This window comes from Leptonychotes weddellii, chromosome 15 (genome assembly GCF_054177405.1).
Source record: "Leptonychotes weddellii isolate Sample4059 chromosome 15, ASM5417740v2, whole genome shotgun sequence".
Lineage (NCBI taxonomy): Eukaryota > Metazoa > Chordata > Mammalia > Carnivora > Phocidae > Leptonychotes > Leptonychotes weddellii.
The window spans coordinates 28,384,283-28,410,174 of record NC_138383.1 but is presented as its reverse complement, the minus strand read 5'-3'; the positions used below and the strand labels follow the sequence as shown (position 1 = coordinate 28,410,174).

General features: G+C 35.9%; 1 protein-coding gene across 7 annotated transcripts in view; it reads left to right on the top strand.

Annotated features, from left to right (window-relative positions):
- TRIM37 (tripartite motif containing 37) overlaps window positions 1-25,892 on the top strand; it is a 141,846-nt gene that overhangs the window by 70,198 nt on the left and 45,756 nt on the right. For all 7 annotated transcript variants that reach the window (XM_081806033.1, XM_081806031.1, XM_081806027.1 and 4 more), the window contains 4 exons: window positions 3,839-3,889; window positions 5,254-5,335; window positions 13,138-13,214; window positions 25,489-25,668. In XM_081806033.1, coding sequence (XP_081662159.1) covers window positions 3,839-3,889; window positions 5,254-5,335; window positions 13,138-13,214; window positions 25,489-25,668 — 390 coding nt within the window. The remainder of the gene's footprint in view (window positions 1-3,838; window positions 3,890-5,253; window positions 5,336-13,137; window positions 13,215-25,488; window positions 25,669-25,892) is intronic.

Sequence of the window (25,892 nt, the reverse complement as noted above, 5' to 3'; positions counted from 1 at the left end):
GTGGAATGAAATGTAGGTTTTAAAGGTAAATGTTTTTCATTTCAGAGTATGGTGTATGGATCACTTACCAGAACCAGCTGGAGTGTTTGTCCAGAATGCAGATTCCCAGGCCTCTTCCCTGCCAATCTGGTGGTGGTGTCCAGAAAATGAATCTTGGGCATCCTGAGTAATCCTGCACTAAAGTTTGAGAACTGTAGATATAGATAAGCTATGCTGATATTGCTTGCAGCGGCTCATTAAGCAGGCACCTCTGCATTAGACTTCTTGTCAAATCTCTCTTACATCCAGTGATTATTTTGCTTTCTGTTCCCTAATTGCCCAAGTGGCCCAGAACCCCAACCATCCCTTCCTTTTCATTACCTTCTTTTTTGGGTGTAGATGGAAGGGACTGAAATTGGGAAGGCAGGGAGCAAGGGAAGAAGGTAGGAGGAACATCAGTAAAGAGGAAACCACCAAAAATTTAAAAAATAAGAAAGTATGACAATTAAGGAGCTTCCCATGGATAAAGTTCGCCTTAGGACCCTCTCTGTCTTCAGTAAAGCTTATTGCTGCCTTACTGGAAATTTTGACTTGTAACTTAACTGTAGTTTTTAATAGAAACTCAGTTTGTGGGCTGCAGTATCCAGGAAGGAGGTGTTCATCTGTTGATGCATTGAATCAACATAGTAGAGAGAGATCCAAATAAGAAAGGTCAACATTTGGGCGCCTGGGTGGCTCAGATGGTTGAGCGTCTGCCTTCGGCTCAGGTCATGATCTCAGGGTCCTGGGATCGAGTCCCACATTGGGCTCCCTGCTCCTTGGGAGCCTGCTTCTCCCTCTGCCTCTCTCTCTCTCTCTCTGTCTCTCATGAATAAATAAATAAAATTAAAAAGAAAAAAAAAAAAGAAAGGTCAACATTTGTTGACATTAAGTTACGGATCAAATTTTAGTTGTGCAAAGGTAGTGGTGAATGTTCCTAAGCTTTGTTCTCATGGAACTGGATTGCTTTAAGTTCCATTGGTTGATGATTCATGGTGGAGCCACAATGGAGAATAAAGTTACTGAACAAGTACAGTGTTATTTAAAACCATCTATATGTTTAGTACTGTTGTAGGTGCCACACAGGAGACATGGAAGAGGGTATACATTCCATGTTAAATAATAGAGAATTGTATATTAAAATCTAATATTTGTTACTCAATTACAGTTGGCCTTTGAACAATGCGGGAGTTAGGGATGCTGGCCCCTGAGCATTCAAAAATCCACATATAACTTTTGACTCCCCAAAAGCTTAACTACTGATAGCCTACTGTTGACCAGGAGCCTTATGGATAACATAAAGTCGATTAACATTTATTTTGCATGTTGTAAGTATTATATACTATATTCTTACAATAAAGTAAGCTAGAGAAGAGAAAAACATAAGAGAAAATACATTTGCTGCACTGTATGAAAAATATCCACATATCAGTGAGCCTATACAATTCAAACCCATGTTGTTCAAGAGTCACCTGTATAATGCGTCCTGCTTAATGCTGCCCCATAGCACTAATTTGTTAATGATGTTATTTTTCAAAAAGTTTCCCTAAAAATTATACATATGTAGTATATCACAATACCCTATGGTTGGTAAATGTTTTCTGTGCTCTGAATGTGATTTTCTCTCAGCAAGTGAGAGCTAGGGCAGATGTACTATGCTCTCTTGGTTAGTGAGCTTTAGCAATCTATTCTAGTCCTTTAGCTCCTAAGCTTTCCACCCTGCTGTTCTGAGTTAAACATGTCATTTCCTTCTACTTATTTTGTGTTTTGGTGGACCCTTTTTTTTTTTTTTTTAAAAGGTTTTATTTATTTATTTGAGAGAGAGCACATGAGAGGGGGGAGGGTCAGAGGGAGAAGCAGACTCCCTGCCGAGCAGGGAGCCCGATGTGGGACTCGATCCAGGGACTCCAGGATCATGACCTGAGCCGAAGGCAGTCGCCCAACCGACTGAGCCACCCAGGCGCCCTTGGTGGACCCTTTTGACCCTTAATGGCTGATAAAAATATGACAACAGTAGTCTGGTCTTACAGCAAAAACAACAACAAAGGAAATGTATCACGCTGGATATTAAGGATATGGTGGAAAAAACATTGTTAAAGATGCTATGAATTTGGTGAGAGAACTGACCAACACTGGTGTGATTGGAAGTTGCATGAAATTATAGCCAAAAGCATATCATGACTTGACCAAATTTGAAAATTATCCTGGGGAGACTTCCTTGGATCTCTGATTAGGTTTGTGGTTCCAGGTAGGCTTCCTAGGTACTAATTACATTGGTCCTACTAATTGGGGTTTGTTTATATTGAGTGTGAGGAGAGCATATAATGGAGAGAAGTTAGAGCAGACCTCCAGTAGTGGTCTGTGACTAATAAGGAATAGTAAAGATTAACCAGGCAAACATCTGGGAATGAGGAATGTGAGTCTTCTAAGAAAAGGAAACAGCTGCCTAGGGATATGGTTAGGGGTGCTTAATAATAAGATAGTAGCTATATAGTTAACTCTTGCAGGGCAAACTTCATCTACTTACTATGAAAAAGATAACGAGCTGTTTATCTGTACATACTTACCATAAAATAAAAAATAATACATATTTTTTAAAGATTTATTTATTTTGGAGAGAGTACACTCGCAGGACCAGGGAGGTGGGCAAAGGGAGAGAGGATTTCAAGCAGACTCCACATCCAGTGCAGAGCCTGACGCAGGGCTCAGTCTCACGACCCTGAGATCATGACTTGAGCTGAAATCAAGGGCCAAATGCTCAACTGACTGAGACATCCAGGCGCCCCCCCCCAATCATATATTTTTAAATCTATGCTGTATTTTCACTGGCAAATCACTAACTTCTTTAGGGACCATCACAATGAAAATGCTGTGGATGTTATATCTTATTTTGGTAATAACAAATTTTCATGAATTGAACTTTAGAAGATATATCTGAGAATGTAGTGAAATGGCTTGCGGTATATCTTTTTGGTAAATTTATAATTTTATTTATTAAATATAAGTACTGTATATTATAATACTGTCTATGATGGTATTTATCATGTTTTTATCATAACTGTTTATCTTTATCAAAAATGTTTTACTGACTCTAACTTTTGAGGTGTTTGAATGACAACGCTACAGACTGTTCACATGATCTAAGGGTATATCCTGTGGTTGTGTTATATATATAGTTCAGTTCCCTTTGGAGAAGACTGTATGGAACTAGAGTTGCCTGCAGTAATCTTGCCTTGCCAAGAAACTGTTAATGTGTTCATCCACTCTGTTTGCCCCCACGTGATTATGTATTTTTATTCTATAAAATGATAATAGATTTATTTGCTAGTAATTGAGAATTTAAAGTATTTAAGAATGTCAATATTCCTCATAATTTGTTCTAGAGAAGGAAGTTTGGAGATTTATTGTGATGTCTTTTGCTGTTTTCTTTTGACTTTATTAAACCTGTTTATATTTGTTTCGTATTTTAGGTTCCCAGCCTAAGCACCCATTTCTTCCTTTTCCTGTTTCCATGAGTACTTTTGAAAGTCTCTTATGTTTATTTTAATACTTAATCATATATTGCCTCTAAAAAAAACCCAGCTATTTTATAAAGTATTTGTTGGGTCTCTAATTGTGAACTTTTGATGTCACCTTTTGATGGTTTATGAATTCATTTGATTTAATGTTTACTTTAGTAAGGATTTAAAAATATTTCTTAGGGACTTAGTTTTAACAGCATTTTTAAGATATTACCAAGGGACTTAACTTTGGTTTTTAACTAAATGAAAGTTTAAACTTAATAAGCCAAATAATTTTTTTGCCTTTTGCTTCTTTTTAGTGAATTAGTACCATCTTATGATACAGCAACTTTTGTTTTAGAGAATTTCAGGTAAGAGTTTTTTGACAACTGAGGTTTTCTGTATGTATACATAAGAGCCAGGGAGGTATCATTCCCGGGTAGGATACAGACCTAATGAACTGGGTCACTCAGTATGTAATCTTAGAAGAAACAAGTTTAATATTAGAAACATATAGGTCATTTGTCTGAGTTGTATCATATCTTCAGGGCAGGTTGCTTCTGTAGTCTGGGAAAAGGAACCATTTTTTTAAAGAAGAGGGTCCACTTAGCCTTTGCTAAGGAGGGATGACGGGGATTATTAAGGTCGTTGACACCTGCCACCTATCCTCAGAAATAAGAGGAGTGGGAAGAAGTCCATTTGAGTCCATTTATCTTAGCTAAAAGTGAGAAATTATGGATGAGAGGACATAATTGTAAGAAATTTGTAGGTTTAGTAACTTACATGTTATTTTGTTAGCTTTTACTGCTTTTTCTCTAAGATAAGAAGCAAGGATCTTAAAACACAGAGGTCTTAAGGAACTTGTCTTCAGTGACAGTTTGGAAATGGAGAATCACAAAATCAAAGGCCTTTCCTTGGGGAGAGAAATTCCAGGAGTTGATAACCATCGATAGAAGGCCAAACTGTGAAAATTTATACCCCTTCCCATTTGTCTTTTTTTATGGGATAATTTTGTGGCTAAAATATAAACTTTCTGAGGATATCCCCACATATATTAAGATTTAGCACATTTTTTAAGTTTTTCCATATTAAAAAAAGATAATTGTACTACAAGGATGTGAGGAAGAAACATTATTTTTTTCTTTTATGGTGAAAGACTGCTTGTTGAGGTGGTAATTAAATTCAGGACACTTAGTCTTATTTTTATATTTTCCTTTTCCCTTGGATGTCACAGTTTTGTGGTTTTTTAAAAAAGATTTTATTAGCACGCATATGCACGTGTGTGCACAAAGCCAGGTGGGAGGGACAGCAGACTCCCAGCTGTGCATGGAGCCCAAAATGGGGCTCAATCTCAGGACCCTGAGATCATGACCTGAGCCAAAGTCAGATGCTTAACTGACTGAGCCACCCAGGTGCCCCTTGAATGTCGCAGTTTTGAGGGGTTTTTTTGTTTGTTTGTTTGTTTTTTTTGTTTGTTTGTTTTTTTGAGGGGTTTTTTAAAACCTGAAAGTGAAAAGATACTGCTGAATATTTCAGTATCGTTACATTTTCTCTTGTTTCAGAATGTAAGTATATTTAAATTTATACAGTAGAATCTTGATTTGTTCAGTCATCCTCATTTACTTGTTTAGGACTGCAAATAAGTAACAAATAAAGTGCTTGGAGTTTGATTTTGCCTGTTGCTATTTCACAACAGTTTTGATCTTGGAATTTGGTTGGTTTTCTTTTACTTCAGCACTTTGCGTCAGAGAGCAGACCCTGTTTACAGTCCACCTCTTCAAGTTTCAGGACTTTGTTGGAGGCTGAAAGTTTACCCAGTAAGTTTTTAATGTTTCTAATAAATTTTGAAACCAAGGTCTTTCTTTCAGGGTTCTGTAGCATACTGGTTCACTTTTTTTTTTTTTTTTTTGAGAGAGATAGCGAGGCGGAGAGCGAGCAGCGTGTAGAGGGGCAGAGGCAGAGAGAAAATCTCAAGCAGGCTCCATACTCAGTGCAGAGTCCTTCATGGGGCTCAGTCTCATGACTCTGAGATCATAACCATAAGCCAAAATTAAGAGTCAGATGCTTAACTGACTGAGCCACCCAGGTGCCCCCACTTTTTTTTTTTATTTGAAAATTTCCGTGGTTTTATTAAGCAATTCATGAATTAGGCAGCATCCCATATAACAGAGAGATGCTCCCTGGTTCACTTTTTTAGTGGAGTAAAGAACTAAAGTAATGACAATATTATGGTTTTTTATAGGGTATATTACTAAGTGTACCAAAAAAATGAGTTCAGTGTGAACAGTATGAACCTTGACCTTGGTGAATTTTCTCGCTTCTAAGAAGATATTTATCTTTAGAAGAAATGTTTAAAATTCTTTTTTTTTTTTTTTTAAAGATTTTATTTATTTTTTTGACAGAGAGAGACAAAGCGAGAGCAGGAACACAAGCAGGGGGAGTGGGAGAGGGAGAAGCAGGCTTCCCGCAGAGCAGGGAGCCTGATGTGGGACTCGATCCCAGGACCCTGGGATCATGACCTGAGCCGAAGGCAGACACTTAACGACTGAGCCACCCAGGCGCCCTAAAATTCTTATTTTAAAAATCATTTTTTATTCTTATTTTATTTTTTAATTTTATTTCTATTTTATTTTTTAAAAGATTTTATTAATTTATTTGACAGAGAGAGACACAGCGAGAGAGGGAATACAAGCAGGGGGAGTGGGAGAGAGAGAAGCAGGCTTCCCACGGAGCAGGGAGGTCAATGCGGGACTCGATCCCAGGACCCTGGGATCATGACCTGAGGTGAAGGCAGACGCTTAACGACTGAGCCACCCAGGCGCCCCTTTTATTTTTATTTTTTATTTATTTTTTTTAAAGATTTTAGTTTGAGAGAGAGAACGAACAGGGAGAAGGACAGAGGGAGAAGCAGACTCCCTGCTGAGCAAGGAGCCCAATATATGGGGCTCAATCCCAGGACTGTGAGATCATGACCTGAGCTGAAGGCAGCTGCTTAAACCAACTGAGCCACCCAGGTGCCCTAAAATCATTTTTTAAATAAAAATAAAATATAGATACGGAAAGCTATAAAAAATACATGTATGCTGATTACATACTCATGGTGCATTTCAGTATGTTTCTTTGACCTACGTATTTTCTGTAAATTGGCAGCTGGATGTAATGGCATGATGAGATGTATAGTTGATTCTGGTGGCAAGGGTATAAGCAGTATTGTCTTCTTTTATCACATCATACCTAGTTGCATCTCTTTTTGTGATATTGGCTGCTATCAGTGCTCATTGCCTATATCTTAATTCACTGGGAGTTGTAAAATAGTGATATTCTCATTTTATTGTTTTTCATTAATTGCAGTACTTTTATAGAGATATGTTTCTAAGAGATTCTTCCCATTATCTATTATTTGGCTACCCACTATTATAGTTCATAAAGAAGAAACAGGATTTGTTCCTGTTATTTACCAGTTTTCCCTGTTATTTTCTGGACGTGATCAATAAATGTCATTATGAACTCATAGATTTATATATGTATAATCTCCTTAAGTTGGCTTCTTTGTCACTTTGACCCTAAAAGTCCCTAGCAGTGACTCTAGTAGTTACCTTTCTTGTTCTCTTCCATGGCAAGATATTCTAGCCATCTTGTCCATTTCCTACTCCATATCTGAAATTGGCCATTTTATTCAAAGAGCCCTGATTCCTGTTAGTGGGGAAATGGTATTTCAAGACCAGACCGATAGGGATGCTTATTTCTACCAAGTTGGTCACAGTTTCTAGGCCTCCTTAGTGAACAGAGGTAGGAAATACATAGATAAATGTATATGGGTATTTGTTAAGGGGGAAATCTGCATTTATTTATTTATTTAAAATTTATTTAATAGACTTTATTTTTTAGAGCAGTTTTAAGTTAAACATCAAAATTGAGTGGTAAGTACAGAGAGTTCCATATGCCCCCTGGCCCTACATCCTTCCCCATTATCAACATAGCTTACACCGGAGTGGTACATATGTTACAGTTGATGAACTTATATTGACATATTATTACCCAGAGTCCTAGTTTACGTTAGAGTTCATTATTAGCCATGTACATTATAGGGTTTTTTTTTTTGTTATTTTGTTTGTTTTTAGGCCAAAGAGTATAGTTAGAGAAAAACTGGATGGGAGTATGGATAAAATTGAATTGGATAAGCTCCAGGGATCTCAGCAGAGAAAAAATATTTGAACACTTTAAAATTGCTATATAATTGAATATTGGGTTTTTTTTTTGATACATGTATGTATTTTTTAAAGATAAAATAGCCCTTGAGTCAGTGCTCACATTTACAGTTTAAATTCAGGACTATAGAGTGTTTTTTACTTAATCTTTTTATATTACACCATGTCTCCTTCCATTCTAGGAATCCTACTTCTTGAATCCTTTGGAAATAATAGAATATCTCATGATCAGTCACTCATTTGCTTTATTTTACCTTATAGACACAGATATCTCAGGATAGGAACTCTTAATTCTACCATCAATTTGATTACAGAGAACTGCTTAAAAATTTTTTTGTGTTTATACTCCCTTGTTCCCCCACTTTTGCCACATTAGATAGGAGTTTTGATGTCCAAATCTTGTTCTCTGAGTTTTTCTGTTTTGAAAACAGTTTGTGTTTTAACTGTTCACTCTAGAGCCAGTATTGCTGGATATAAAATCCTTAGTTTATGTTTTCTGTCATTGGGTATCTCAAATATGTAATTCAATTTTCTATAGGTAAAGTCTGATTATAAACTAATCCTTAAAAGGCATTCCATAATATTGTCTAGGTGCCCAAATAATCTTTTGTTTAAGTCTAGTAATTTACTATTATATGTTTTAGTTGTTTTGGGTCATTATTACATGGTAAGCCCTTTGAGTATGTAGATTTAGATCTTTTTTTTTCCCTCCTTAATTACAGTTTTAAGTATTTATTATGTTCCTTTCTTTGGTTTTTGTTCTTGGGACTTGTTGTATTCTCTGTATTTTGAATCTTTTCCTGTCTTCAGTATTGCTTTCTCTCTAATCTTCCTAGCTCTTTATTTCTTTTTGAAATTTTCAAATTTTTCTATTTGAAAAATTTTCCTTTGTTCACTTATTTAAGATAAAAACTCTTCTGCTTACTTGCTCTCCTGTTTCTTTTAGTTCAGTCTTTATTTCTTAAATAATCTTTTATTTCTAATTCTTAGTTCTATCACCTCATTTCTGAGTTTTTCTAATTCTGGTTTGTGTTATTTTTTCATATCATATTTTTTTCCCTTTAATCATTTCTAAGTGTACATGTAGTATTGTTAAGTATATTCACATTGTTGTGCATCCAGTCTCCAGAACTTTTTCATCTTTCAAAACTGAAGCGCTCTGCTCAATAAACGATAATTCCGCATTTGTCCCTCCACTCAGTCTTCGATAACCACCACTCTGCTTTTTGTTTCAGTGAATTTGACTGCTCTAGAGATCCCATATATGTGGAATCCTACACTATTTGTCTTTCTGTGGTTGGCTACTTCCATAATCCCCTCAAAGTTCATCTACTTTATAGCATGTGTGAGAATTCTCTTTTTAAAGCTGAAAAACATTCCAGTGTATGTACTACACTTTGTTTATGCATTCATCTGTTTGTTTTAAGATTTTATTTGTCAGAGAGAGAGAGAGAGAGAGCACAAGCAGGGGAAGTGGCAGGCAGAGGGAGAAGCAGGCTTCCTGCTGAGCGAGGAGTCTGATGTGGGACTCCATCTCAGGACCCTGGGATCATGGCCTGAGCCAAAGGCAGACGCTTAACCTGCTGAGCCACCCGGGTGTCTCTGTTCATTCATTTGTTGATTGACACTTCGGGTTGCTTCTGCCTCTTGGCTATAGTGAATAGTGCTGCTGTGGACAGGGGTGTGCAAATATCTTTTCAAGATCCTGCTTTCAGTTCTTTTGGCTGTATACCCAGAAGTGGAATTAGATCAAATGATAATTCTGTTTTTAATTTTTTTGATGAACACTCTCAACAGTGCACAAGGGTTCCAATTTCTCCCTGTATTTGTCAATACTTGTTTTCCGTTTCTTTGATAGTAACCATTCTGATGGGCATGAGGTAATAGTTTGGTTTTGATTTGTGCTTCCCTCTTGATTACTAATATTGAGCATCTTTTCATATGCTTGTTGACCATTTGTATATCTTGTTCAGAAAAATGTCTACTCAAGTCCTTTGCCCATTTGAAAATTTAGTTGTTGTTCAGTTGTAGAATTTCTTTATACATTCTGGATATTGACCCCTTGTTAGATATATGTTTTACACACATTTTCTCCCATTCTGTAGGTTCCTTTTTAATTCTTTTAACCTTTGATGCACAGAAGTTCTAAATTTTGGTGTAGTTCAATTTGTTTTGCTTTTGGTTTCATAGCCAGGAAATCCTTACCAAATTTAATGTCATGAAGCTTTTCTTCTATGTTTTTCTTAAGAAGTTTTGTAATTTTAGGACTTATAGTTAGATCTTTGATCCATTTTTATTTAATTTTTGAACATAAAGTAGGGATCCAATTTCATTTGCATGGCGATATCCAGTGGGCGATAAGGCAATCAAAAATAAATATGATGCCTTGCTTTCTGAGAGATGTCCTAGCTCTGCCCTTCTCCTTCCTTTGTTTTTATTATTTCTCTGCTATTTACTTTTTATTTCACTTCTCGCACTTTCTTTGTAGTGTTAGGGCCTGTCTTGAAAGGCCCTCTATATTCATTTACAAGAGTTTAGAGTGACCTGACTGCATTTAATTCTCAGAGTTTTTAATGTAAGGTTCCCTTGTACTCCATTGGTAATCCATTGAGCAGCTCATTCCATTTTCAGCTATTGTATTTGGTTTGTGAGGCTTTTCAGTGGCTCTTTGCCATTTTGTGGTTTCTCTGTTACCTGGTTCATTAGATGCCCCATAGCTTCCCTGTCTTTTCTCCCATGCAGATGTTTATGTCATACAGGTCTTAATGGTTGTAATTGATAATCTTTATCTGCTTGTATTTTGGGGGTTGTGGAGATAATCTGTCATCTAGTTTTGTTGTAAATGTTTTTTGTGAGCTTTTGTGTTTTCTGTCCAATTATTTTTGTTTGTTTTCTGTTTGGATTTAGAGAGTTGCATAAATTATGTTGCCATTGCTGCAATCTTTCTAGAATCCTCTGTCTTTTGGGATGCCTGGGTGGCTCAGTTGGTTAAGCGTCTGCGTTCAGCTCAGGTCATGATCCCAGGGTCCTGAGATCGAGGCCCGCATCGGGCTCCTTGCTCAGCAGGGAGCTTGCTGCTCCCCCTGCTTGTGTGTGCGCAGGCTCTCTCTCTCTCTCTCACAAATAAAATCTAAAAAAATAGAATCCTCTACCTTTTTTTTTTTTTTTAAAGATTTTATTTATTTATTTGAGAGAGTGAGAATGAGAGAGAGTACATGAGAGGGGGGAGGGTCAGAGGGAGAAGCAAGCTCCTCGCTGAGCAGGGAGCCCGATGTGGGACTCGATCCCGGGATTCCAGGATCATGACCTGAGCCGAAGGCAGTTGCTTAACCAACTGAGCCACCCAGGCGCCCTAGAATCCTCTACCTTTTGAAAAATCTTAAAGCTAGTATTTTGTTAGAGGTGTAGCTGGCATGTACGTAAGCTATTAAAACATTTTCCTTAAAATTATGATAAAAATAAAATCAAAAAGAAATTTCTAATGTTAGCTGGTAAAGATCAGAAGTAAAAAATGTTTATTCCTTTTTATTATTTATTAATTTATTCCAGGGAAGTTGTTCTAGTAGCATAATTTAGAAGAAGAAAAAAATCCAGCCATGTGAACAAGGATTATTGATTTTTATTTTATTTTTTAATTTTTATTTATTTATTTATTTTAAGTAGGCTCCACACCTTGTGTGGAGCCCAGTGCAGGGCTTGAAACTCACAACCCTGAGAGACCTGAGCTGAGATCAAAAGTCAGATCTGAACTGACTGAGCCACGCAGGTGCCCCAAATTATAACAACTTTTTAAAATTGATTTTTAAAATGAGTGTAATTTGTGATATAATTTATATTCAATAAAATTTACTAATTTTGGCAAGTTTTGACAAATATATATAGTCATATGATGATTACCACAGTCATGATTTTTATTACTCCCAAATGTTATCTAATTCGTCTTTTAAACTAATCCCTTTTTTCCCTTCCCAGCACCTCTGCAACCATTGATCTGTTTTTGTCACTATAGTTTTGCTTTTCCAGAATTTCATATAATGGGATCATACAATATATAATTTTTTGTTTCTGACTTTTTTCACTTAACTGATTCGTTTATTACTTAGTGTTTATTGAACAACCACCTTGTCTAACCCTGAAAACTTCCTTAGGACTTTTTGGAGCAAAGCAGCCTAGAAATGAAGGGGTTAATAAGTACTTGTACTCCTCTGTGGTCATATCCCAGTAGACACTGGAGATGAATAATGAGAAACCTTCCCTCAGTCCTCATAGTCTGGTTGGGGAAACATGTTTATATATGTAGTTACAATGATGATAGTCATTTAAAAAGGTAGGCATAAGAGCAAAGTACTGGAGAATTAGAGAGGGGAGTTAGTATCTTTCTAAACATCTCTGTAACAGAAATTTACACAACTTCTTAATCTTCAGACAGACTTTTTAAAAAAATTTTTTATTGTTATGTTAATCACCATACATTACATCATTAGTTTTAGATGTAGTGTTCCATGATTCATTGTGCATAACACCCAGTGCTCCATGCAGAACATGCCCTCCTTAATACCCATCACCAGGCTAACCCATCCTCCCACCCGCCTCCCCTCTAGAACCCTCAGTTTGTTTTTCAGAGTCCCATCGTCTCTCATGGTTCATCTCCCCCTCCGATTTCCCCCCCTTCATTCTTCCCCTCCTGCTATCTTCTTTTTTTTTTCTTAACATATATTGCATTATTTGTTTCAGAGGTACAGATCTGTGATTCAACAGTCTTGCACAATTCACAGCGCTTACCAGAGCACATACCCTCCCCAGTGTCTATCACCCAGTCACCCCATCCCTCCCACCCCACCCCCCAATCCAGCAACCCTCAGTTTGTTTCCTAAGATTAAGAATTTTCAGACAGACTTTTATATGGAATCCTAACATATAGACATTATATAGAAATTATATTTAATTACTTTCAACATCAAGTGTTACTTTTTTCTGTTTTACTCATTTTTGGTCTTATATGTATATATATTTTTTTGTCTCATACCTAGTAGAGTTTGTTTTTTTTTTTTGTATTTTTCTTTGGTATTTTCATTTTTCTTGGAGGCTGGTATTTAAGAGTTTTGTATATGTTAGAACTCTTACCTCTTATCACACTTCTTGACATTTTCCTTGGTTTGAATGTCTTAATATTTTCTTGTTGTTTTTTTTAATGTACAAGAGATTTAAATTGTTACAGACTTAAATATGTTGGTCTTTTTATTATCTCTGCTTTTAAACTTAGAAGTATTTCCCAATCCAAATATGAGAGATTAATCTGTGTTTGGTTGTGGCTTAATTTTTTACATTTAAGTTGATCTAGCGTTTGTATTTGTGTAACATCTCTTTTTTTAGTTATTGAAGTATAATTGACTCTTTTTCCTTTTTTTAAGGATGGAAATGGAGTTGTTCGTGGTTACTACTTATCTGTGTTTCTGGAACTGTCAGCTGGCTTACCTGAAACTTCCAAGTAAGACATGCAATTAAATAACAAACATTAGTGTGTCTTTACATACATTTCTCTCAGGATTTCTTATTAACTATTGTTAATTACTATATTGTTATGTCTGTTAAGATGTGTGCTAGTATGGAACCCCTGGCATACTATGGAGGGACAGACTGGCAGTTCTCAAACTATATAGCCTCAGGATGTTATACTCTTAAATTTTATTGCAAACACCAAAGAGTTTTTTAATATGGGTTATATCTGTTGATATTTTCTGAGTTAGAAATTAAAACTGAGACTGTCAAATAAATAAATAAAATCTTTAAAAAAAAACTGAGACAAAAAAATTTTTTTAACTTTAAAAACTTTTGTAAGTGCACTTAAAAATAATAAACCTATTGTATACTAACATGAATAACATTTTTGTGGAAGTTACCTTTTTTTCTAAAGCAAAATAATATTTGGTAAGGAAACTTGTTTTGCATTTTTTTGAAATCTCTTAATTTATGGCTTTAAAAAAGACAACTGGAGGGGCGCCTTGGTGGCTCAGTTGTTAAGCGTCTGCCTTCGGCTCAGATCATGATCCCAGGGTCCTGGGATCGAGCCCCATATCCAGCTCCCTGCTCAGCGGGAAGCCTGCTTCTCCTTCTCCCACTCCCCTGCTTGTGTTCCCTCTCTCGCTGTGTCTCTCTCTCTCAAATAAATAAATAAAATCTTTAAAAAAAAAAAAAAAGACAACTGGATTCTAACAGTGGCCTCTATATTCATTTTGTTGCTGTAACTTGTTTTGGTCGAAGTATATGTTTAAAATCTGGCCTCACAGATTTTAATTATCATGGGTAGTTGGGAAAAGTGGTTTTTTGATGAGGTACAATTCATGTACCGTAAAACTGACCTTATAAATAAGTGTACAATTCAGTAGATTTTAGTATATTCAGTGCTATAACTAACACTGATACTTAATTTCAGAACATTTTCATCACCCCATGAAGAAACCCATTAGCATTTACTTCCCATTCCCCTTACCCCCAATTCTTGGCAACTGTTATAATCTACTTTCTGTTAAGGAGGAACATTTAGAAAAACAGTTTTAGATAATTGTTAATTATTTTTGATACTACACCAAAGTTGAACAAGTTGTATTCGTTAAATATAATTTGTAATGTGGAATCTAGAGCCATGTCAGTGAATTTTATTTTACTCTATTGCACTGAAATTTGTTAGTTTGGTATGAGATGTCTGTTTCTAGCTATAATGGAGTAATAGGGTGATAACCCTTTCTTCTGCAACAACCGAAAAAAGAAGAAAAACAACATTTTCTAGACATTGGACATGAGGCAACAAATGGAAGCAATCCCTTAGAGACGAGAAATAGACAAATAAGCTGTATGATTGCCTGAGCTTACAGCCTTGAGGGAGTTTTCAGGCTATAACTTGGGGAGGGAGAACTGAGTTAGAGTCTGACAGACTCCCTGAGTTTGAAGAGATAGGGCTGAGTGTCCAGGAAGACCAGTGCAGCTAGAATGTATTAGATAGAATTCCAGAAAGGGAAGAGCTGCACAGAGAACTTCAGAGATCTGTAGAGGGCTCCCGTAAGTATTGATAAGGGCACATTTGTGAGGAAATTACCTGAGGTTGGGGAAAGAACTATCTGAAAGATTAGAGGGAGTGGTGCCTGTTGCTCATAAGGGGCAGTAACTGTGTCTGTTCTCACCACTATAGTGGAGAAGCTGATAATTCATGGGGCACTAAGTAAAGTGTTCGGGAAATTTTTGCTTCAGTAGTAGAGAACAAATAGTCCTAGACTGAACAGTGCTCCCAATCCACCTAACAGATAAAAACAAGACTTGAAAGAATCAGATTGTTTCCAATAACTAAACTGCATCCCAGAACAAAGCTCAAGAATATTTATAAGGTCACAAAATATCCAGCACCCATCAAAGTCAAATTTACAATATCTGGTGTTCAGTCAAGGATTAGTTGACATGTAAAGAGGCAGGAAAACATAATGGGAGTATAATCCATCTAAATTGAGCAAGAACTATTTTTCTTTATTTGGATTATTTCTACTGATGCTTTCTGAATTAGAAATTAAAGCAAATTAAGTTTTTATTAGTTCATATTAATAATAATTAGTTCATATTAACATAAAAGTTTATTGAATAACTTTCTAAACCAAAATAATTGATGAGAAAACTTGTTTTGCATTTTTTGAAATCTCTGTATGGCTTAAAAAAAGACAACTGTATTCTTAGGAGAGAAAGACATTTAAGACAATTATTATAATTCCATTTTTTCAAAAGTTGAGTAGAGATATGAAAGATGTAAAAGACTCAAATTGAACTTTTTTTAAGATTTTTTTTATTTGACAGACAGTGCGAGAGGGAATACAAGTAGGGAGAGTGGGAGAGGGAGAAGCAGGCTTCCTGCTGAGCAGGGAGCCCGACGTGGGGCTCGGTCCCAGGACTCCAGGATCATGACCCAAGCCGAAGGCAGACACTTGACGACTGAGCCACCCAGGCACCCCTCAAATTGAAATTCTTGAAAATATTTGAGATAAAAAGTACACTGGGTGACATGAACCATAGATTAGATATTGCAAAAGAAAAGATTAATGAACTTGAAGGCATAGCAATATAAACTGTCCAAAGTGAAACAGAAAAATGAATTTTAAAACAGTAGAACATCTTAAAGCAGCTTAATGTGTAGATAACTAGAGTCCTCAAACAAGGGGATGGGAAGAAAAAGAATGGTGAAAGTTTCCCAAACTTGATGAAAAGTTGAAACACAGATCCAGGAAGTGCAATCAACTACAGGCATGTCAAACATGACGAAAACACCAAAGCACATCATAAACTGCTCAAAACCAAAGATAAACAGGAAATCTTAAATTGGCAGTGAAAAAAATTAATAGAGGCACAAAGATAAGGATGAAATCTGATTTCTCACTGGAAACAATACAAGTGAAATGATAGAGCAACATCTTGAAAAGATTAAAGAAAAAATCTCAACCTAGAATTCTGTATTCAAAAATATCTTTTAAAAAATAAAGGTATTGGGGCGCCTGGGTGGCTCAGTTGTTAAGCGGCTGCCTTCGGCTCAGGTCATGATCCCAGAGTCCTGGGATCGAGTCCCACATCGGGCTCCCTGCTCAGCGGAAGCCTGCTTCTCCCTCTCCCACTCCCCTTGCTTGTGTTCCTGCTCTCGCTGTCTCTGTCAAATAAATAAATAAAATCTTTAAAAAAAAAAAATAAAGGTATTTTCACATCTGGACTATGTGATAAAGTACATGCTTCAGATAAAAGGAAAAATAATACCAGTCGGACTTCAGAATCTAAACAAAGGAATGAAGAGTACCAGAAATGGAAATTGCATGGGTAAATTTAAAAAATTTGTCCATTATGTAAATAACTTTAAACGATAATTGGCTGTTTAAACAATGATAACATTGTATTTTGGAATTTATAAAATATATATAGAAATAAAGTATCTGACAACAAAAGTGTAAAGGCCAAAAGGGTAAAGCATGGAAATAGAAGATTCTGACACTGTATGTGAAGTGATACAGTAACAAAGCTAGACTCTGATGATTTAAAGATATATACTGCTGTATAGTAAACGCAAACGTGGCAACTTAAAATAATAGAAATTGTCTTCCCTCATACTTCTAGAGGCCAGAAATCCAAAAACTACTGTTAGCCCCAATTGAGGTTTTCAGTAGGGTTGTACTAGCTCCAGAGGCACTAGGGGAAAATCCATTCCTTGACTCTTAGTTTCTGGGGCTACCAGCATTCCTTGGCTTGTGACTACATCATTCCTATCTATTTCTGCCTTCAATCACACTGCCTTGTCTTTTTTTTTTCTTTGTCAAATCTTTCTCTGCTTTCCTCTTAAAAATGACTCTCATAATTACATTTAGGGTCTACATGGATTATCTAGGATGGTTCCCTTATCTGAAGATCCTTAGCTTAATCATAGCTGTATGCTCCCATTTTTTGCTATAAAAAGTAACAGTCACACATTCCAGGGATTAGGATGTGAATATCTTCGGGTAGGGGGTAATAGCACAACCATAAACTATAAAGCCACTACTAAAATGACAGACATATAGTTAATAAAGCAAAAGGGATAAAATGGGATTACAAACTACTTAAAGAAGACAGAAAAAGTTAGCAGGTAATGAACAGATAGGACGAATACCAAAGTGCATTCATGTAAATGGTCTAACACCCAGTTAAAAGGTAGAGATTGTCAGATTGGCTAAAAAAGCAAAACTCAAGTTTACGTTGCCCACAAGAAACACACTTTATTTTTTTTATTTTTTATTTTTAAATATTTTATTTATTTATTTTGAGAGAGACAGCAAGAGAGGGAACACAAGCAGGGAGAGTAGGAGAGGGAGAAGCAGGATTCCTGCCGAGCAGGGAGCCCGATGTAGGGCTCTATCCCAGGACCCTGGGATCATGACCCGAGCCGAAGGCAGACGCTTAACAACTGAACCACCCAGGCACCCCAGAAACACACTTTAAATAGAAAGATATACCATACTAGTACTAGTCAAAAGTATGTTAGATTTCAAAGCAAATATTACCAGAGATAAAGAAGTTTATTTCATAGCAATAAAAAGATCAATTAATGAGGACATATGACATGTACTTATGTTTATGCCCCAGGAACAGATCTTCAAAATACATGAAGCAAAACCTGAGAGAAGAGGCGCCTGGGTGGCTCAGATGGTTAAGCGTCTGCCTTCAGCTCAGATCATGAACCCAGGGTCTCTGCTCAGCAGGGAGCCTACTTCTCCCTCTCCCTCTGCCTGCCGCTCCCCCTGCTTGTAGGCGCTCTCTCTCTTCTGTCAAATAAAATCTTTTTTTTAAAAAAAGATCAAAGTAGAATGCAATGAAATAAAAATTGAAAAATAGAGAAAATCATTGAAATCAAAACAAAATTTGATGACTAAATCTACATGACTTATAATAAAGCTACAGTATTACTATAGCATAGTATTAGCATAAGATTAGAAAAATTCATGAATGGGATATACTATGAATCCAGCAATAAACCCACAATTGTAAGGACAGATTTTTGATAAAGATGCAAAGGCAATCCTGCGGAGGGAGTATAGTCTTGGTCCTTGGCTATCTGTAATCAAAAAAACATATACTCGTATCCATAGCTCATACTACATATGTAAACTAACTGAAAATTGACTAATCCTAGATTTAAATTCTTTTTTAAGATTTTATTTATTTGAGAGAGAGAGAGAGAGAGCACATGAGCAGGGGGGAGTGGCAGGCAGAGGGAGAAGCAGGCTCCTTATGTGGGACTCGATCCCCAGGACTCTGGGATCACCCCTGAGCTGAAGGCAGATGCTTAACGACTGAGCTACCCAGGTGCCCCTAGATTTAAATTCTAAAACAATAAAACTTCTAGGAGATATCTGACTTTGGTTTAGGCAGTGATATTTTAGTTATAAACCAATAGCACAATCTACAAAAGAACACATTTATTAGATTTCATAGAAAACCATAAAGTTCTCTTCAAATTGCATGGACTTTTTTTTTATGTTACGTTAGTCGCCATACGTGATTAGTTTTTGATGTAGTGATCCACGATTCATTGTTTTCATATAACACCCAGTGCTCCATGTAGTACATGCCCTCCTTAATACCCATCACCGGGCTAACCCGTCCCCCCCCCACACCCCCCTCTCCTCTAAAACCCTCAGTTTGTTTCTCAGAGTCCATAGTCTCTCATGGTTCATCTCTCCCTCCGATTTCCCCCCCTTCATTTTTTCCCTTGCATCTCCTAATGTCCTCCATGCTATTCCTTATATTCCACAAATAAGTGAAACCATATGATAATTGACTTTCTCTGTTTGACTTATTTCACTTAGCATAGTCTCCTCCAGTCCCATCCATGTTGATGTAAAAGTTGGGTATTCATCCTTTCTGATGGCTGAGTAATATTCTATTGTATATATGGACCACATCTTTATCCATTCATCTGTTGAAGGGCATCTTGGCTCTTTCCACAGTTTGGCTATTGTGGACATTGCTGCTATGAACATTGGGGTGCATATGGCCCTCACTACATCTGTGTCTTTGGGGTGAATACCCAGTAGTGCACAAATTGCATGGACTTTTATCCAGAATATATAAGGAACTCAAAACTCAACAATAAAAAAATAAGCAAGCTCCCTTCCCCATGTGGACAAAACATTTGTCACACACCTCACTAAGGAAGATATATTGATGGCAAAATAAGCCTATTTAAGATGATTAATAGCATTGGTCATTAGGGAAATAGAAATTTACAATCAATATGATACCAGTATACTCTAGTGCATTAATTATTAGGGAAATGGAAACGTATAAACAGTATGAATACCACTATATCCCATTGGAATGGCCAAAATTAGAAAGATCATGCCAAGTTTTGGCAAGAATATATAGAAATTTGAAGTCTTGTACATTCCTCCTGGGAATGTAAAATGATACAACCACTTTTGTAAACTATTTGGTGATTGTTAACAAATTAAATGTACACTTACTATATGACTCAGCTAAACCACTGCTAGACATTTACCCAAGAGAAAAGGAACTATATGTACATATAAAGACTTTTACACAAATATTCATAGCATCTTTGTTTATAATAGCCAAACAGAATCAACTCTAATTTCCATCAACAGCTGAATGGTAAATAAATTTTGGTGTGTCCATACAATGGAATACCACTCAGCAATAAAAACCAATGAACTCTTGGGGCGCCTGGGTGGCTCAGGTCAAGCATCTGCCTTTGGCTCAGGTCATGATCCCAGGGTCCTGGGATCGAGCCCCGCATCAGGCTCTCTGCCCTGTGGGAAGCCTGCTTCTCCCTTTCCCACTCCCCCTGCTTGTGTTCCCTCTCTTGCTGTGTCTCTCTGTGTCAAATAAATAAATAAAATCTTAAAAAAAAAAACTAATGAACTGTTGATACATGCAACGACATGAATACCTTTTAAATTATTCATGAAGGAAACTAAGAAAAAGTATGGATATGATTCCACTTAGGTAAAACTCTAGAAAAATGCAAACTGATCTGTAGTGACAGTGCAGATATGTAGTTGTTTGGAGATGGAGGGACAGACAAGGCTGGGGTTAGGTGGAGGGAAAAGTTAAGGGAGGGAATTACAAAAGGCAGAGGAAACTGGGAGAGGAAGTATCTCCCAGTAGTATCTTGATTGTGGTGATGGTTTCATGGGTATGTATATATGTGTGTGTGTGTGTGTGTGTATACACATATAAATTACCAACCAGATTGTATACTTTATACCAAATCGTAATCTTCAAATATGTGCAGCTTTCTTTGTTACACTTCATTAAAGCTGTTTACTCAAAAAAACAAACAATAAGAACTCCATTGGTTTGTCTTGTTCTTTGAATGGATCTTTTACTCATGTATTGATCATTTGGAAAATAATAGTTTACTAAATATGTGGCTGACACATTTCATTATGTGATATCAAAAAATTATATTCATTGATACTACCATTTTCATCAGGAGAGTCTTTTTTTCTTTTTTTTTTTTTTAAGGAGAGTCTTGAAGTATTAGAAAGCTTTTAAGCTCATGTAGCACATACAGATTTTCCAGAATTATGATTTTTTATTTGAAAGCTTGTGTTTTGTCATTGACAACCAATACTGGCATTTTTTTTTTCATTAATTTGGTCCAGAAAATGTCTGCCAGGTGTCTACAACTGAATAACCATGGTTTGTTGTTCTTTCATTTGATGTTTCACAAAAAAATATGGCTAATGAACTTGCAACTCAATTAAAGTTATTTCCTCAAGTACTTTATGTGTGTTTCCCATTTTGTGATACCAAGAGTTGAGGTTTAATAACAGTTAACAATTTTGCTACATCAGAGACATTACTGAGGGACACTGGCATTTTTTCCCCGTCTGAAAGTGTATAGCACTGAATAATATGGCTACTGGTACATTTTTAACCACCATTCTTCTGTACCATTAGTGCAAATGTCCACATGAAAGGGACGAACAATATTACGATACTGATTTTGACATTTTGGATTCCTAAAAGGATCATATAGGAACTGACCCCTCAGGGGCACACAAGCTACACTTTAACAATCTCTGGCATAGACTAACCTTAATGCAGAATACTCTTGTCACTACTGATGAGTCAAACTATGAATAATGTTAGTAATATGGGAAGGATTCTGGCCTTTGAATTATAAGTATGTTCTAGTTATAGCTCTGTTCCAAATGTCCTATATGATCTGAAACAGTGGACTCACCTGTATTGTTATTATAACAGCTAGCTGCTAAGTATATACTTTGCACCAAGCACTGTGCTTTACATACTCATTTGGCTTTATCACCATCTTGTGAGCTATAGGTTATATTATTAGTCCCATTTCACAGATGGTAATACAGTGATGGCTTAGTTAAATTATTCACTCAAGATCAGCATTGTTTAACAGCAATCTATTTAACACAGATTTTTTGGTCTCTGTATTGTTTGTTCTTAACTACTAGGCTCTGTTTGGTTCTCTGAAATCAGCCATTTTGGTTGGAAGGTGGTTGATTATGGGCAGAATTATAGGAAACTCAGTGATTGCGGGATTTCGTTCATGTCCCTGTCGCTACCATTAAATCTTGGGCTTCTCCTTGTCTCTTGATTAAGCTATTTCTTGATCTACCTCTATTTCTTTCCTTGGGAAGTTTCCCCTTTTTCTCTCACTGATAATGTAGATTTTGTGATATTTCTCTTGCCTTTGGTACTGATTTCATCTCTGTGCTTTTATTGTTGACCATATACACTTCAGGAACTTAAAGTTCACATTGTCTTACACCATAATGTTCTCAATGAAAATGAAATATTAGGATACTAAGGTTGAAAAAAGATTAGAATTTGTATAATTGTTAGATATTATCTAAATACCTCAGTGAGACCTTTCTGTTCTGATAAAATGACATCGTATTATCTCTTAATTCTCTTAATACTTCAATAAGCCTAGAGAAGAGTTCGAATACTTTTTCATTAATAATAAAATGTCGTTCAATTATGGAATTCAGAGTTGAACAGTAAAGTAGTTTAACTGCCAAAATATGGAATAAAAACTTAAATCATTGTGTCATTATCTGGTAGATTTTAGTATCACCTGGGATGCTGCAGAGGTACTCATAATTTCATTATGCTTAAGTATCTCTCTACAGGTGTGTGTTAGTATACGCATGTATAGGCTTTCAGAGAAAATTTGCATATGAGTGACATCCTGGAATTGATTTTTAATAGTCTTTGCTGAGTGCCTTGTTTTAGAGAAGGGAATTTCTTTGAGTTGCTTAAAGAAAGTTGAACTTTCCCTGGAAGAGTAAATGTAATAACTAAAATTTTTACGGTAACAGTTGTATTTATTCAGACCTTCGGTTTGATAGAAGGAAAGAATTTAAGTTGGAATATTCAAATTTAAGGTTTTAGTCTTATCTAAGATTGGGGTTGAGATGCTTTGTAACTAATTTAACTTGGATTAATTCCCACATTGTTAGAAACATAGGTCTATATCTGTCATGATTTAAAGAACTAATGTCAGTGATCTTTTTTCAAACATTATATGGTTTTTCATACAAAGTGACTTTTCACTCTTTTATATTGATTTTAAACTTTTATCTGTTTTGATACTGGATATATTTAACCATCGGCATTAATGCCCCCCGATTTTCAGTATTCTTTTTTTTTTTTTTTAAGATTTTATTTATTTGACAGAGAGACACAGCGAGAGAGGGAACACAAGCAGGGGGAGTGGGAGAGGGAGAAGCAGGCTTCCTGCGGAGCAGGGAGCCCGATGTGGGGCTTGATCCCAGGACCCTGGGATCATGACCTGAGCCGAAGGCAGACGCTTAACGACCGAGCCACCCAGGCGCCCCCGATTTTCAGTATTCTTGATTGTTTCTCATGTGTTTCAAGTTTTTCACTACTCATTTTAAAAGTAGAAGTAAAAAGTTGATTTTTTAGAGGTGAAATTCACGTAACACAGTTAACAATTCTAAAATATATAGTTCAGTGGCATTTAGTACATTTACAGAGACAACCATCACCTCTCTGTAGTTTCAGAATGTTTTCATCACCCCAGAACACCCCATACCCATTAAGTAAACACTCCCTGTTTCTTTCTTCCCCCATATGTAGATAACTACAACTCTCCTTTTTTTCTCTGTGTGTTTTTGCCTATTCTAGATTTTTCATATAAAAGATCCTACAATAGGACCTTTTGTGTTTGGCTTCTATTCACTTAGCATGGTATTTTCAAGGTTCACCCATGTAAAGCATATACCAGAACTTCATTCCTTTATGTGACTGAATAATATCCCATTTTATGTATGTACTTCAATTTGTTTACCCATTCATCTGTTGATGGACAATTTGGGTTGTATCCAACTTTTGGCTATTATGAATAATCCTGCTGTAAATATTCATGTATGGGTGTCATATGGACATATGTTTTTGTTTCTTTTGAATATATACCTAGTTGTGGAATTGGTGGGTTTTATGGTAATTCTGTGTTTATAACATTTTTGGGGAACTGCCAAGCTTTTCCACAGTGGCTATACAATTCTATGTTCCTACCAGCACTGTATGAGAGTTCATATTTCTTCACATCCTCACCAACACTTAATTTTCCATTTTTAATTATATTTTAGAGATATCCCAGTAAGTATGAAGTGGTATTTCATTGTGGTTTTGATTTGCATTTCCTTAATGGTCAGTGAAGTTGAGCATCTTTTCATGTGCTTATTGACCATTATTATACCTTTGGAGAAACGTCTATTCAAGTCTATTTCCCATTTTTAAATGGGGTTGTTTGCCTTTTTGTTGTTGAGTTATAGGAATTCCTTATATATTTTGAATGCTTAAATAACCCTTATCAGGTGATTTGTAGAATTTGACAGTAGTTTCTCCCATTCTGTAGGTTTGTCCTTTCACTTTCTTGATTATGTCCTTTGATATATAATGTTTTAAATTTTTATGAAGTTCAAGTTATCTTTTTTTTCCTTTTGTTGCTCATACTTTTGGAATCAAATCTACAAATGCATTGCCAAATTCAGTCAATTCGTGAAGAATCCTGTGTTTTCTTCTGAGAGTTTTATAGTTTTAAGCCCTTATATTTAGGTCATTTATCCATTTTGAGTTAATTTTTGTATATGGAATTAGTTAAGGGTCCAGCTTCATTCTTTTGCATGTGGCTATCCAGTTTTCTCAGCATCATTTTTGTTGAAGAGACTTTTTCTTCCCCATTGAATGATCTTGGCACCCTTGTCAAAAACAATTGTGCATGGATATTTGTGTTTATTTCTGGACATTTAATGGTACCTTTTATACTACAGAGCTAGAGTCATGACTTCCTTAGAAGTGGACAAAATATCACAACTTATGTATTGGTTAGTTCTTTGTGCTATCAATCTTGATAATGTATTGTGAGGGATGCTAATATAAAAATCATTTTGACAGTACTTAAGGAAATTTTCACATCTGATATTTGTAGGTAAGGAGCTGCAGTTTTTTTCCCTTAATTTTGCCAGCAGAAATAGCAGGTTGTAAGCTATTGTGTTTTTCCTTTAAAGTGTATCTCCACTAAAAAGGGAAGCTTTATGGCTACTATTGATTGTTCCTTCTGGTTATCTTTATTTTTTCATTTTTCTGTCTTATTTAACAGTACTTTCTTAGTAAGAAGACTTTGGAGTTTTATGTAATGTAAGTTATGGAAATCTGAGTATATTGGATTTCTCAATGTATACTTATTTTCAGTTAGAAAATTTTGTAGGCTTGAATTTCTGAACACAATTTATTCAAACTTGAATAGGAATAATATAGTTTTTAAAAATTTATTATTTACCTTATAATTGCATGGAGGTGAACCTCAGTGGAAATGGCAGGATATTTATATGTGAGGATATATAGGTAATGAATATGTGGAAAAATATGTAGCTTTGCTAAAACAAAAGTAACTTTGAAAGTACTGTTTTATACAGAATTTATTTTTTGAGGTGCTGCTTTATACCTGCTATATTGGTAAACATTTTTAAGAGGAAAAAAGGACCTAGTGCCAATCATGTTGTGGTAGCCCATTTACAAAACTGGTGTCTTTATAAATGATACAGTCATTTCTGAAAGAAAAGTAACTTGTATATATCGATAAGTTTCTTCTCAGGTAATAACTTAATGACCTACTTAATGTTTTGATATGTCTGTCTTGTTTATTAACTCTGTATTAATAGTTTGTTTTTCAATTTTAGATATGAGTATCGTGTAGAGATGGTTCATCAGTCCTGCAATGATCCTACCAAAAATATCATTCGAGAATTTGCATCTGACTTTGAAGTTGGAGAATGCTGGGGTTATAATAGATTTTTCCGTTTGGATTTACTTGCAAATGAAGGATACTTGAATCGACAAAATGATACAGTGATTTTAAGGTAATAAGAAACATTTGCTAGTGTTGTTTTTATCATGGGGGAATAATGTTATCAGAACTTTATTTTAGAGTTTATTTATTTGGGGTGCTTGGGTGGCTCAGTGGGTTAAGTGTCTGACTCTTTTTTTTTTTTTTTTTTTTAAGATTTTATTTATTTGACAGAGCACAAGCAGACGGAGAGAGAGGGAGAAGCAGGTTCCCTGCTGAGCAAGGAGCCTGATGTGG